At 46.7% G+C, this 13,653-nt stretch overlaps 1 protein-coding gene across 1 annotated transcript in view; it reads left to right on the forward strand.

Annotated features, from left to right (window-relative positions):
* Positions 1-453: 453 nt before the first annotated feature.
* RDH10 (retinol dehydrogenase 10) overlaps positions 454-13,653 on the forward strand; it is a 108,312-nt gene continuing 95,112 nt past the window's right edge. Inside the window, exons 1-2 of the mRNA XM_086965886.1 lie at positions 454-1,008; positions 9,074-9,330. Coding sequence (XP_086822012.1) covers positions 723-1,008; positions 9,074-9,330 — 543 coding nt within the window. The 5' untranslated portion in view covers positions 454-722. The remainder of the gene's footprint in view (positions 1,009-9,073; positions 9,331-13,653) is intronic.

Raw genomic sequence — 13,653 nt, forward strand, 5'->3', positions numbered from 1 at the left:
CCATGGCCTGCTCTGACTGACTCATTCACCTGCCACCGTCCCCACTTGCACTAGTAGCACCCCCATGGCCTGCTCTGACTGACTCATTCACCTGCCACCGTCCCCACCTGCACTAGTAGCACCCCCATGCCCTGCTCTGACTGACTCATTCACCTGCCACCGTTCCCTCCTGCACCAGCAGCACCCCATGCCCAGCTCTGACTGACTCATTCACCTGCCACCGCCCCCTCCTGCACTAGCAGCTTTCCACTATCTTGCTCTGACTGGCGACAGTCTCCTCCTCTACCTGCTTTCACGGGTAGTTTTCCCGGACGCCCCCTTCAACATGCTGTGCAGCAAAGCGCTGACAGCACCGCCCCGCGCGCCCACAGCCTGCTCTGCGGGCTGTCTCTTCAGGGCGGGCCCTACTCAGTCCGCCCAATAGCGGCGCCGAGGGGCGGCCCGGGCGGCAGCACCGCCCAGCATCGCCCATGGTCTGTCAGTCAGTATAAACCAGCTTTCCCGATCGGCCCTCGCAGTGTCTTCAGTTCTTGAAGTAGTTAAAAGTGGGAAGAGAGGCGGAGGCCAGCGGATTTTAAAGAAGCTCAGTCAGGAGACGGGGAGCAGTCCACGGTCCCGGAAGCTCCAGGTGGTGTCAGGAGGGCGGACTGGCTCTGGGGCGCCCCGAAGCTACGCACACTGTTTGCTGTCCGCGAGGCGGTCTGCCCTCTCCCCCGGTCGGAATGAACATCCTGCTGGAGCTGCTGGTGGTCACGCTGAAGGTGCTCTGGGCCTTCGTGCAGGCGGCGGGGCGCTGGCTGGTGCGGCCCCGGGAGAAGAGCGTGGCGGGCAAGTTGTGCCTGGTGACGGGCGCCGGCGGCAGCCTGGGCCGGCTCTTCGCCCTGGAGCTGGCCCGGCGCCGGGCGGTGCTGGTGCTGTGGGACATCAACAGCCAGAGCAACGAGGAGACGGCCGAGCTGGTGCGGGCCGTGTACCGGGACATCCAGGCCAGCGACGCGGAGAAGCAAGGTAAGGGGTTGTGCGTTGGCCTTGCGTAAGGGCGCACTTGTTACTGCCAGCCATACGGGACTCTGCCCCACGGCACACTGGCATAGAGCAAGAGCCACTTGACAGGCCGAGAGCCGCCTGGGAGACTCTGCCATGCACTGACATACAAAGTGTGCCGCAGACCACCGCCTGGCACAGGGTGCACCAGTAACTCTGCCACTCTTATCAGACGGCACCCCCTTTGACATAATGCGTGCACAAACCACACCGCTTTGTACACAGGACGCTTCGCACTAGACGGGATGTTCTGCCTTGCACGTGCTGCCCATGTTACAAAACACACGCTTTTGCCACATGGCATATTGACATGCGCAGGCCAACATTCACATACCCGACATTCTACCAGCACACGAACACACCACCTGCTGCAGCAATGCTGCCTGTTATGCTTAGGTGTTTATTTAATTTTGCCTGGCATAGCAGATACACAGGGCACTTCACCATGCACCGCCTACCAGAAATCACAGCGTCTGGCACGGGTCACACAAGTAACTGCAACGCTGGAAACTCTGCACCCAGAGTACAATCTGGCAGTCTTGAGCATTGCATAGCGCAACAAAACCATGATTATAACAGTCCACACGCAGGCACAAATGCCTTCGTACCACACTGCTGCAATACCTGTCCTGTCGCACTCGGTACAGAAAGAACACTAGCCTGCAACAATAAACTGCATGCTGCATTGAATAATACCAGCGCGTGGCGCAGACATCGCTTGCTACTTACACAACGCTCTAAAATCCACAAGTTTCTTAACACCTCAGGCTCCAGGGTACTGTTCGCTTGTCGGGCCCTTTACCTTGCACTGGCACACCAACTGCAAGAAATCTCACCGGAAGCGGGAGAGCTGTTACACGGCACTCGCTGTAAAATGTGCCAGGCGTTGTTTGCAACTTGCTCTACCATACAGAGGGTAAGCTGTGAAGACGTCACGTTGATTGACATGTTGGCACAGACTGACCACTTGTAGTTAGTAATCTATCTAGAACAGAGCGTATCGGAACCAAGTTTCTGGGGTTCATTTACTAGCACCATGGTGGATCGGCACTGGTCATCACCGCGGTTTGGCGCAGCCATGTCCTTTTGTTCAAATCAGGTGCCGCACTATATTCACTCACCAGACAGAATCACGCTGTGCACACTGAGTCTAGTAACACTCTCAGACACGGCAGGCGGTGTCCAGTAGTCTCAAAGCCCTGCATGCGCTGACTCAAAATACATGTCACGCTGCATAAAGCGCCCCTTTACTCTGTGCTGCAGGTATCTGAGTATGATCAGGGTGGCTTTAAACTACCGCCTGTGCATATGCGAGTAGTGTTTCGTTCTGCCACCAAGCGCAGTGTTTGGTTCTGCAGTGGCAGATGCTCGGAGGACAGATCTCTCCGAAATCATCTATTGAGTCACTTAGTTCTGTTCCAAGAACTCGTTAGTTTTACGTCACTCCATGTGGCGTTACAACAAATGACCTGGCTTCGAAGATAAACGACCGCACACATTTTCACTGCCGTGGTACTAGGCAATGGCGAACAAGTGAACATTTGCGCTAATTGTGAAGTTACATTTAAGACATGCTAGCAACTTCCTTTAAATTGTGTTTAACAGGAGCTTTTAACTGCTCTGACTACATCCACGGCTCAATTGTAGGTAGCACACAAGATCCACAAGGCAGCGTGCGCTGTTTATAGACACACAGGGCTTCTTACCTCTTTCATCTGCAAGGCAAAGGGCACATGAATCAACTCGGCACTGCCTTCATCAAGTTGCCTTACCTTGCACCGGCACATAAACCATCTTTGCTCTCCCCTGTCTTCCACCAGCTGTGCCACTCTGCATTGTTTCCTATCCTTGAGCCGCAATGCCGTGTGGTGCCACTTTTAAGCGCTCTGCCTTACAAATCCACACATTACTGCAAGGAGAGCTTTATACCACCACCCACATGTCTGCATTGTGCCACTAATTTTCTGCCCATGAGACAGTTTGCACAACGCTCTCCAGCCCTATTGCATAAACGGGCATCACACGCATATCCTACAGATGTACCTCAGTTATGCAATTGGAAAAAGGGCACTTATTGCTTCGATGGGTCATCCATCTTACTCCGCTCATATCTTTGAACTCATGGGTTGATCATCTTCCGGAATCTGATCACAAGTTCCCCTGAAGTAGATATGAAAACATTAGGACTAGCATAGAACACAGTGAAATAGATGACCTTGCAGGGAGCAAGAGATGCTTCCAGGGTCTATTGAGATCTGTAAAATAACGAGGTTTTCTCTACAGTATTTTTCCAGGAATAGGTTTTCCTAAATTTAATGAAGTGTTTATGAACCTTCTTTAACTATCGTGTTTAGACCACCTTCCACATCCCTTGCTATACACTGTAGGCTTCAGACAGTCTTCCACCTTCCTGGACTACTCTGGGCTTTGGCCAGTCTTCCATCCTCCCCACACCCTGTGGCTCTCAACAGGCTTAAATTCCCCCCTTGCACATCACACACATCTTTGCAGACTGTGGGCAGCCTTTCATCCTCCGTGCACACTGGGCTTTGGGCAGACTTCAGTCAGCCTTGCATTATGTGGTTCTTGAGCAGTCGTCTAGCTTCCTCTCTCACTGTAAGCTTTTGGGCAGTCTTGGATCTTCCTCGCTTTTGGGCAGACTTGGAACTTCCTCGCTCACTGTAGGCTTTTGAGCAGTCTTGCACCTTCCTCGATCACTGTAGACCTTCCTCGATCACTGTAGGCTTTTGGGCAGTCTTGGACCTTCCTCGATCACTGTAGGCTTTTGAGCAGTCTTGGACCTTCCTCGCTCACTGTAGGCTTTTGAGCAGTCTTGGACCTTCCTCGCTCACTGTAGGCTTTTGAGCAGTCTTGGACCTTCCTCGCTCACTGTAGGCTTTTGAGCAGTCTTGGATCTTCCTAGCTCACTGTAGGCTTTTGAGCAGTCTTGGACCTTCCTCGCTCACTGTTGGCAGTCTTGGACCTTCCTCGCTCACTGTAGGCTTTTGAGCAGTCTTGCACCTTCCTCGCTCACTGTAGACCTTCCTCGCTCACTGTAGGCTTTTGAGCAGTCTTGGATCTTCCTTGCTCACTGTAGGCTTTTGAGAAGTCTTGGACCTTCCTCGCTCACTGTAGGCTTTTGAACAGTCTTGCACCTTCCTCGCCCAGTCTTGGACATTCCTCGCTCACTGTAGGCTTTTGAGCAGTCTTGGACGTTCCTCGCTCACTGTAGGCTTTTGAGCAGCCTTGGACCTTCCTCGCTCACTGTAGACTTTTGAGCAGTCTTGGACCTTCCTCGCTCACTGTAGGCTTTTGAGCAGTCTTGGACCTTCCTCGCTCACTGTAGGCTTTTGAGCAGTCTTGGACCTTCCTCGCTCACTGTAGGCTTTTGAGCAGTCTTGCACCTTCCTCTCTCACTGTAGGCTTTTGAGCAGTCTTGGATCTTCCTTGCGCAAGGTAGGCTTTTGGGCAGTCTTGGACCTTCCTCGCTCACTGTAGGCTTTTGAGCAGTCTTGGATCTTCCTTGCTCACTGTAGGCTTTTAGGCAGTCTTGGACCTTCCTCGCTCACTCTAGGCTTTTAGGCAGTCTTGGACCTTCCTTGCTCACTGAAGGCTTTTGAGCAGTCTTGGACATTCCTTGTTCACTGTAGGCTTTTGAGCAGTCTCCCACCTTCCTTGCACACTGCACACCTCAGACTGTCTTCCAATCTAGTTTCACATTGTGGCCGTTGGTCAATCTTCATCTTTCCTGACAGACTTGGGGCTTTAGGCAGTCTCCCACCCTACTTGCAAACTTTAGTCTTTGGGCAGTTTTTCACCATCCTTGCTCACTGTGGCCTTTGGTAGTCTTCAACTTTACTTGCTTACCGTATTCCTTGGGCAGGCTTTCACTTTCCTTGCTGACTGAGGGTTTTTAAGGCAGCCTTCTACACTACTTGCCAGTTCTGGCCTTTGGATGGGGCCCTGCCTTCCTCACTCACTGTGTGCTTTGGGTCGTCTTCAACCTTGTGGTCCGTTGGCTAGATTGCCGACTTTCATGCTGGAAACCACGGCTCAAGGTCACGTTCACATACTATGTTTCTGGGCAAATCACATAATATCTCCCTGTGCCTGAATTTGTAACGTGACCGGTGCTCATGTAAAGCGCTCCAATACCTTCGGGTCGAGTTTGCGCCATATAAATCTGCAATAAAAAAAATAAAATAAAAAACTCACTCACTGTAGACTCACAAGGTTCAGGCCGTCTTCCTCCATACTTGCACGCTTTGGGCAGTTTTTCACCATCCCCGCTCACTGTGGCATTTGACTGTGTTCCACCTTGCTTGCCTACCGTATGCCTTGGACAGTCTTTCACTTTCCTTGCAGACTGAGGGTTTTAGGCAGTCTTCTTCAGTGCTTGCCGATTTTGGCTTTTGGGCGATCTTCCACCTTCCTTACTCAGTGTGGGCTTTAGGCAGTCTTCCACCTTCTTTGCTTACTGGATCCCTTCAGGAGTCTTTAAACCTCCTTGGCACACTGTGGATTTTACTCAGTTTCCCTTTCCTTACACATTGTATCCTTTGGACAGTATTCAATTTTCTTTGCAGACTGAGGGTTTAACTTTCAACTTCATTTCACACTGTGGGCTTTAGGTAGTTACTCTTTCTTCAAACATTGTGCCCTAGGTCAGTCTTTTACTTTCCTTGGTGGCGGCGGGCTTTAGGCAGTTTTAAAGACTTTGAGGGTCATTCAGCCTACTGAGACTGTGGGTTTTAGCTGGTCATCTAGCCAACTTGCTGTTGGCTTTGGGGAGCCTGGAATTAGGGCACTGTTCCAACCTCCTCACACATTGTTGGCTTTGGGCGGTTGCTTAATGCACTGTGGGCTCTGGGTTGTCTTAACTTTCTGAGCACATTTTAAGCTCTGGGCATTCTAAACCTTCAGTATACACTATATTATTTGGGCAACCTTCCACCTTCCTTGCTCTCTGCAAGCCATGAGGAGTCTTCCAACCTTCTTGCATACTGCATGCAAAAAAGGAATCTTCCAACCTTTTTTCACAGTGTGGTCTTTAGGCAGTTCCACTTTCCAAATACACTGTCCTTTGGGTAGTATTCTGCTTTCCTTGCAGACCGAGAGCTTTGAGCAACCTTCGAAAGCCACAACGTTCCGAAGTATCTCGCTTGTTGTCCAACCTCCTTGCACACAGCAGGGTTTATGAAGTGGTCCACCCTCTTCGCACACCCAACCTTCTTGCACACTGTGGGGCTTGAAGTGATGTCTAACCTCCTTGCACACTCTGGGTTTTGGGAGGGCGTTCAACCTCTGTACACATTCTGGGCGGATGTCAAACCTCCACGCACATTCTTTGGGCGGTCTCCCAATCTCCTTGTACACTATGGGGCTTGGGTGGTTGTCCAGCATTGGATTTGGGTAGACTTACAACTACCTAGCAAAATGTGGGCCTGCGTTACTTTGCCAAACGCCCTCAATGGGGAAAGAGAGGAGTAGTTGGTATCTAAAACATATTCGAACTTTGATTGCCACTTTATGAAGAGAGAGGCAAAGAAATACGGACACTGTGAAAAGCCTTTAGTATGTGAAGAGAAAAACAAACAATAAATCGCAGAACCACAGACAGTGGGATTAGGGTAGTATTTGCACCCATTGCACACTGTGTGTTTTGGGTAGTTATAACCCCTCTTTGTGGCATATTAAGCCCATTCTCAAATATGCTTGTTGGATTAATGTTAACCACCCTCTTGTTCGATGTACCGACCATTGCTTCTGTTGGTCAACCTCTCTGTTTGAAGTGTTAAAGCTGCTACAAATAAAGTGTGCGCTTGGGCTAGCTTATACAGCTCTGTGTTAACTTGTCTACTTTGTGTAGACACATCCCACTGTACAGTGTAGGCTTTAGGTAGTCATATCGTGCCCTAGAGGGCATGTTAGGGCAGTGGTGATGTTTCTTCAGTCCCATACTTGGGGATGTTTTGGGGTTGGAAAAGGGTCCTGTGTTCTTAACTTAAATTGTAGTTGAGAATTCTGCTACACACATGCCTAGCATCCTCCTCATTTAATGAGTAGTTGTTATAAGTTCTGTTTGAGTGAGCAAGGTTATTAAATACACTACGTTTTGCACTCGTCTTTGCCCCTTCAGCACAGTTAGTTTGCATCCTTAGTAGTCTGTGATTGCTGATGTCCACGCCCCTCCTGACTGCTAACTTAGAAATTGCGTTGTCCAATTAGTCTGACTTAGTTATTACTACTGACACCAATTGGGGGCATCTTAGACTTATGCCACTCTCTTTATACCTTACTAATACAAATGCACAATGGACCAACTTCCAGATTCACTTTAGCAAACCTTGTTAAATTACAATTGCCTTTGATCGCCTCGAAGATATTCCAAGCGTCCTCCGCACATGAATCAGTACAGTTCTTTGAGACTAGAATTAAGGACTGCAAGTTTGAGTCTCAGATGCTCTATACAACTTTCTTTGGCGCCACATCATAGGAGACCAAGTGGTTCAGAATTTTGTGATTGAGAAATAGAAGCTGATAAGCTTCAGTGTCCAGTATCTCCCTATACGCCAGAGTTGCTCTCTTTGTTTCTGATGCACCTAATCTGGCCGTGTTGCAAGTGTTCCCCCGTCCCAGTGAAAGATCATATCGGATGGAGAGAAATGTTATTTTGCACAGTAGTCCTGCCCTGTCAGTAACTAAAAGACCCTTCATTTTTGCTGTGATGCTGTATTGCGGAATGTATAGAGGGCCTAACTCATCCTGAATGGTCCCTATTTGAATAACACATTTGCCACAAGGTCTGAAGAACTAGCCTTATGATTATGAAACATTTGTGAAGTTTTCTGAGGAGAGGGGTGTGGGCGTGTGATAATATCACGCAGAGCATGTTGCAAATTGTTTTTTTTACTGCTGAATAGTACAGAAGTCACTGTCCATCATTTTTAGATCGAGAGGTCACTTAGAAAATTGCTGGAAAGAAGCAACCTTCAATGTGGGGTACTGTCTTGACTTTTCAAGGATGTGAATAGCTCCACAAAATGTGGCTGAACCAGGCTTTCTCTCTGCATTGTTGGCGGAGCCTGGTGATGTTGCTGTCCTCCATGAAGACTTTAGCTTCCTCACTTCTTCCTAGTGGGGCCTGGTCATCTCAATTCCATGTTAGTGGTGCCTGGCTCTCTTAATTCCTTCCCAGTGCCAACTGGCTGTCTCTATGCCTTCTTAGTGGGGCATGGCATTTGCACTCCACCTCTAGTGGAGTTAGGCTCTCTTGCACGCTATTTGTCTGATTTTCTCACTCCTGCTGCTCATTTGCTTTTCATTGCCTTCTTGTGTATGTTTACTGTCACACGTTGCTTAATTTGGGCGTGCTCTATTTTTGGGTATTGGGACTTATTTTTCACCCTCAGACTTTGATCCAAAACGAGAGAGGCAGAAAAGGGGGAAGAAAAAACGAGAAAACTGTGACAAAGGGAGCAAACGGGCATGGAAAAACTCTGTACACATGAGCTAAAGGAGCATGGAGTGTATGGTGGTGGATGAAAGAGGTATCAGGTAAAGACTATGTAGTCTTGGTTTGCATAACACCAACATTTAGAAGCACTGACATGAGAGGAGAGAACCTTTAGTCAAGTTCAATATTCTTTTACAAATTATGAACTGCTTCATGCATCATTTCTGACATAAGCAAAAAAAAACGTTATAATGACGGATACCTGCCTCTGGCATGAACGTTAGGACCCCATGTCTTTTCATGAACAACATACAGTGAGCATGTAGTAATAATACACACTATTGGTCAATGTGTGAACAAATTGTGAGAGGGAGCTTGTTTTTGGTCATGGTTCATGTTCAATACTTCTATTTCCTTTCACACTTTTATGTTCTATATTTTGTGTGGATTTCCCTCAGGCTCATGTTGGTTTCCCTAGTAACATGTGTCAATGCCTCATTTAGTGGAGTTGATTAACTCTGGACTATGATGTGTGTTGTTCCTCTTGGTGACTACACTAATTTCCCCTTACAGCATCCGAGGCTGCCATCAGGGGCGCTGTGGTGGAGGAAGAGGTTACTCCCTGCCGCAACCTGGAGGTCTACACCTACACATGTGATGTGGGCCGGCGTGAGAATGTGTACCAATGTGCCGAGCAGGTCCGAAGGGAGGTGGGAGATGTCTTTCTACTGCTTAACAATGCAGGCGTAGTCTCTGGCCACCACCTGCTGGAATGCCCCGACGAGCTCATCGAGAGGACTATGATGGTCAACTGCCACGCTCACTTCTGGGTAAGGATCCCCCGAGGAAAATACTGATGTATCTTGTTGGCGAACTCCTGTTTGAGGCACCCACTTGCTCTAATGCTAATATGTTGCACAATAGATCATGATTACAAGAAGTGTAGCACAAATCTTGCTCTACAGTTCACGAATCTGCTAGTGGCCAATATCTGTTGCGCAAAGTGGCCTTCCACTGTGCAGCAAAATGTGTTGCTATGTTTTAGTAACAAATCGTTTGAGTTGGAAACATTGTTTTGTTAAAATGGGGTGTTGATGGTCGTATGGCACATCCACAATTTTTCGGAAAATGCAGGAGCCACATAATCGCTTAATTCCAGTGGCTCTACTGTAATTCACTGTCTCTGACTACCTGTGTTGTTGGTGATAACGTTGATCTGTCATATGACTGAGCTCACTGAACTGTGAGCCTGATTAGTTTACTTCCACTTTACCCATTAAAACTCAGTCACTGAATGGGTTTCTTTTGAACCCCCTATATATTTTATCCAAAAGCCAGTAAGTAACAAGGTCGTCCATGCTGGTGCTATTTATTTTTTAACTCTTTTTGTCTACAGGGCTTTTTTCTTTTTTATTGATTTGCTTTTTTGATTCTGTATTTCGGTAGTGTCCAACCCTTTGTTATTATTTCGTGCTTTTCGGGCAATGCTCTATTTGACTTACTTCATATTCTTTTGTTTGTATCCTGTGTTGGCTATAAATGGCAAAGATATTGTGAGGAGGAGGATTTAGATAAAAGTAAAAAAAAATCATTACAGAAGAAAAATGTGGCATTGTTAGTCTGGATGTGTGCCCAAAACCTACTTCACGTTGAGGTGTCGAACCTAGGACTATGCTCCCCCTGCTTTCAGCCTTTCCTGCTTTTATATTTGCATCCCCATCACTTTCAGCAGAACTGGTCAAACGCTACATGCAGTAGTGTACATGGTTGCAGGCTGTCTGATGCAGCAAAGCATGTTCAAGTTGGGCTTTTGGATAAACACAAATGGTAATTTGGGCCAATTATTATTTGGGAGCAGTAGCACTGAGACTAGTCGCAAAATATCTCCTCCTTTTTTTTCATTTTTTTTTTTATTGAGAGCTCCTTTGCCAGTAGCAGCATAGCCTCTAATCTGCGTAATGCGTATGACAGTAAGCCTCACATGGCACAATGTGTTCTTCATGCTACAGCAGCTCATTATGGAAAATCCTTTTTAATTGGAACGCTTTTCAGTAGACACAAATTTAAGATTTTCTAAATCTTCCCAATTGAAAAGGTAAGAATTTCTATATTGTTCTTATAAGATTAGTGGATTTTTTTTTTTAGCATTTTGTTTTCCTGAAAGCATTGCTTACGCACTGTAGGAGCTTGTGAATGTCACAGGTCACATTTTCACGAGGCCAACTAAGCCTTTCATTCTTCCAAGCGGGATAAAAAGATCCAGTGTGCTAATCTTGACAATCGTTGTTTATATTAACAATCCAGCCTTAAGCACACGTATCAGTATACATAAAAGTACACAACATTGTATGTTCATCCACTGTAGTTTTTGGGGGAAGGGGTGGGGGGGTGTCCGCCAACTGGCCTCTTCATTTTTAGACTTTAACCAAGACGTTTTTCGTCGTACAAGGGCGTACCCCACGACTTCCTCGGGGCTGTCCTGCCAAAGTCCTGGATTTCTCCTTAACTCTCGGTCGTACATCCGACCAAGATATAATCAAATAGTTGTCCACAGATGTCACCAATATCCTCTAAATATCTTCCATCCATAATCTATATTTATAGTTCGTTTTTATGTCAAATTGAGAGGTTTCTCGTTGAAAAAGAGAGGTGCTCCCTGCAAAGTGTTTCTCGGTTCTTCCTGATTTTCGCGCGAGTATGCTCACACCTCGGCGTGAAACTCTCTTGAACACCAAGAAGGAACGAGAAACACTTTGTAGGGAGGACCTCTCATCATTTATGAGAAACCTTTCAATTTGACAATAAAAACGGATCATAAATAAAGATTGGGGATGGATTGTATTCAGAATATATCGGTGCATAACTATTTGATTTTATCCAGCTCTGAAGAACAAACGGGAGTTTACAAAAAATACAGGACTTAGACCCTTTTGGCTGGACAGCCCTGAATAAGTCATGGGGTACGCCTTTGTACAATGAAATATGTGTTCGTAAAAGGCTAAAAACGAAAAAGAAGCCAGTAGGCCGAAAATAAAAGATACAAATATTGTTACCGAACATACAGTTTTTGCACTTTTCTGTATACTGTGACGTGTGCTTGAAGCTGGATGTTGGTCCACTGATCTGCTGATCAGATTTTGGGGGAGTTGGGTGAATATCCCCATCCCTATTTTTTTAGGCACAGCAGTAAAGATCGGATTAAGTGTGAGATATTGTGAGACCATCTTTTGAGCCCCCCAGGTCCCTATCAAATCACCTGTCTCAAAGTTTACAGTTTTTATAATGTTCATAAATTGTAATGGAGTCTACATGACCTATATTAACTGAGGATGCATATATTGTCTGATGTTTACGTTGTAAAGCTCAAACCGTCCTCGTCTGTATTTCTGGCAATCGTGAGCCATTAACCCGAAGCCTCCCTGCCATTGATTTTTAAATCATGTTAGCCAAAAAGTAACCTTCAAAAGTGTTTCTTTGTAGCAATGAAAACTATGCCAGATACTCACTTGGCATGTTCGCTCACCAGGTAATGCAAACATGGATGTCTAATTGGTGCCTAACCTAATAAACATTTTCCCATTAGTAACTCTGATCTAGCCTTCCTAAATCACATGCATCTTGCTTGTAGTGTATTTAAAAAAAATCTGATTTCATCCAATTAAAATGCTATTTTTATTTAAAACTGATAGTATTAATATCTCTATCTCAGTTCTGATTTTTTTGTGTTCCTGAAGGGGCGAATATGACTTAAACAACCAAACGGAACCTCACCATTGTAGATAAATGCACACATTGATGTATGCTCTGAGGACATGCTAATTGTAAACTTCTGTTTCGTCTTGTTTGAGTGATACAGTTCCAAGTGAACGGAATGGATGTTCTGGTGAGTGAGATGAATTTTATCGTCACCGGATCATCTTGCAGTGCCCCTTCCCCCAATCGTGACGCTCATCAAACATGGTGCAAACCACTCTAGCGCCCCAAGATTACACATTGATGCAGAGCCACAAAGAGGCGTCGGCTAGAGAACATCAACATTTGGCCCCGAGGCACGATCTGCAATGTAGATCCAATTATTATGCCCTCTATAATGAGCATCCTTCCCAGGAAACAAATCCTATGGTTCGCCCCACAGGGCCACGCTCGGCCACGTCTATGCTACTTTTCCCATCACGAGGTGGACGGGCATTTGCCTTAAAAAGCATCACACAGAACTACCGGCAGCCGGGGGAGCCGCCTGATATCTGGTACGGCTACTTGAAATGTGCGAAGGACTGCTATGTACCCGCAGAATACGCTTTTTAGGAAGGACGATGCCTTGTAGTTTGGTCGATGTGGGATGCACTTAAAGGGCAGTGAAATAGAAGAGGACCGAGGGATAGAACGATTCAGCCGCTGAATTTCAGCGTTCTATTCCTTCCCTTGCATTCTTTTTGGATGCGAGTGTGACCTGTGTGGGAAGCAACCTAGTTTATTGTGTTAATGGAAGCAAGATTTATTCTTGTCCTAGTCCAGAGTAGACCGTAGTGTGTGCAATTTAAACCGAATACGTTGTGGTGGTTTAATCACACACGGATATTTAGAAAGTTGGGGCTTTTTTGTGTTCTCCGAGGTGCTCTTTGTTTTCCACTTTAAAAAATATATATTCATTTACTACGAGGATTGTTTGATAAGGGCCTTACTTCCATGCCAGCCTCTGTGCGGCCTCCAGTGATGGGCCTGCCTGCTGGAGCTGGTTTGCGCCCCTGACAGAGCCTCGTCTACTGTTGCACGGTCCGCGGGTCTCTCTGCCGCAGCTGGGTGCTCGGTCCTTCGCAGTCTATTCCGTTTCACACGCCTGCCTTCAGCCTGCTTCCCGTGTCTGACGTACCCCTTTCCTAGGAGACTCGCAGATACGCCATATCTGGGCTGCCAGGACAGAGCAGGGAGTGTTTTCAAGCATTTCTTAGTATTACATCACGGTTTGTGTGGGAGAATGCCAGATTTCTCATTTGTTACTCCTTGTAACTCGTCTGTAATTGGAGAGAAGAACAACCCTTTTTATTTATTAAATAGAATCTTTTTTTCATTTAAATGCCTTATGGTGGGACACTTTTCTGTATTTTTATCTAGTTTCACGAATCGTCATAGTTGGTGCTGGTTGTCGCCGTCGT

Source organism: Lissotriton vulgaris, chromosome 4_1, assembly GCF_964263255.1.
Source record: "Lissotriton vulgaris chromosome 4_1, aLisVul1.2, whole genome shotgun sequence".
NCBI classification, from domain to species: Eukaryota; Metazoa; Chordata; class Amphibia; order Caudata; family Salamandridae; genus Lissotriton; species Lissotriton vulgaris.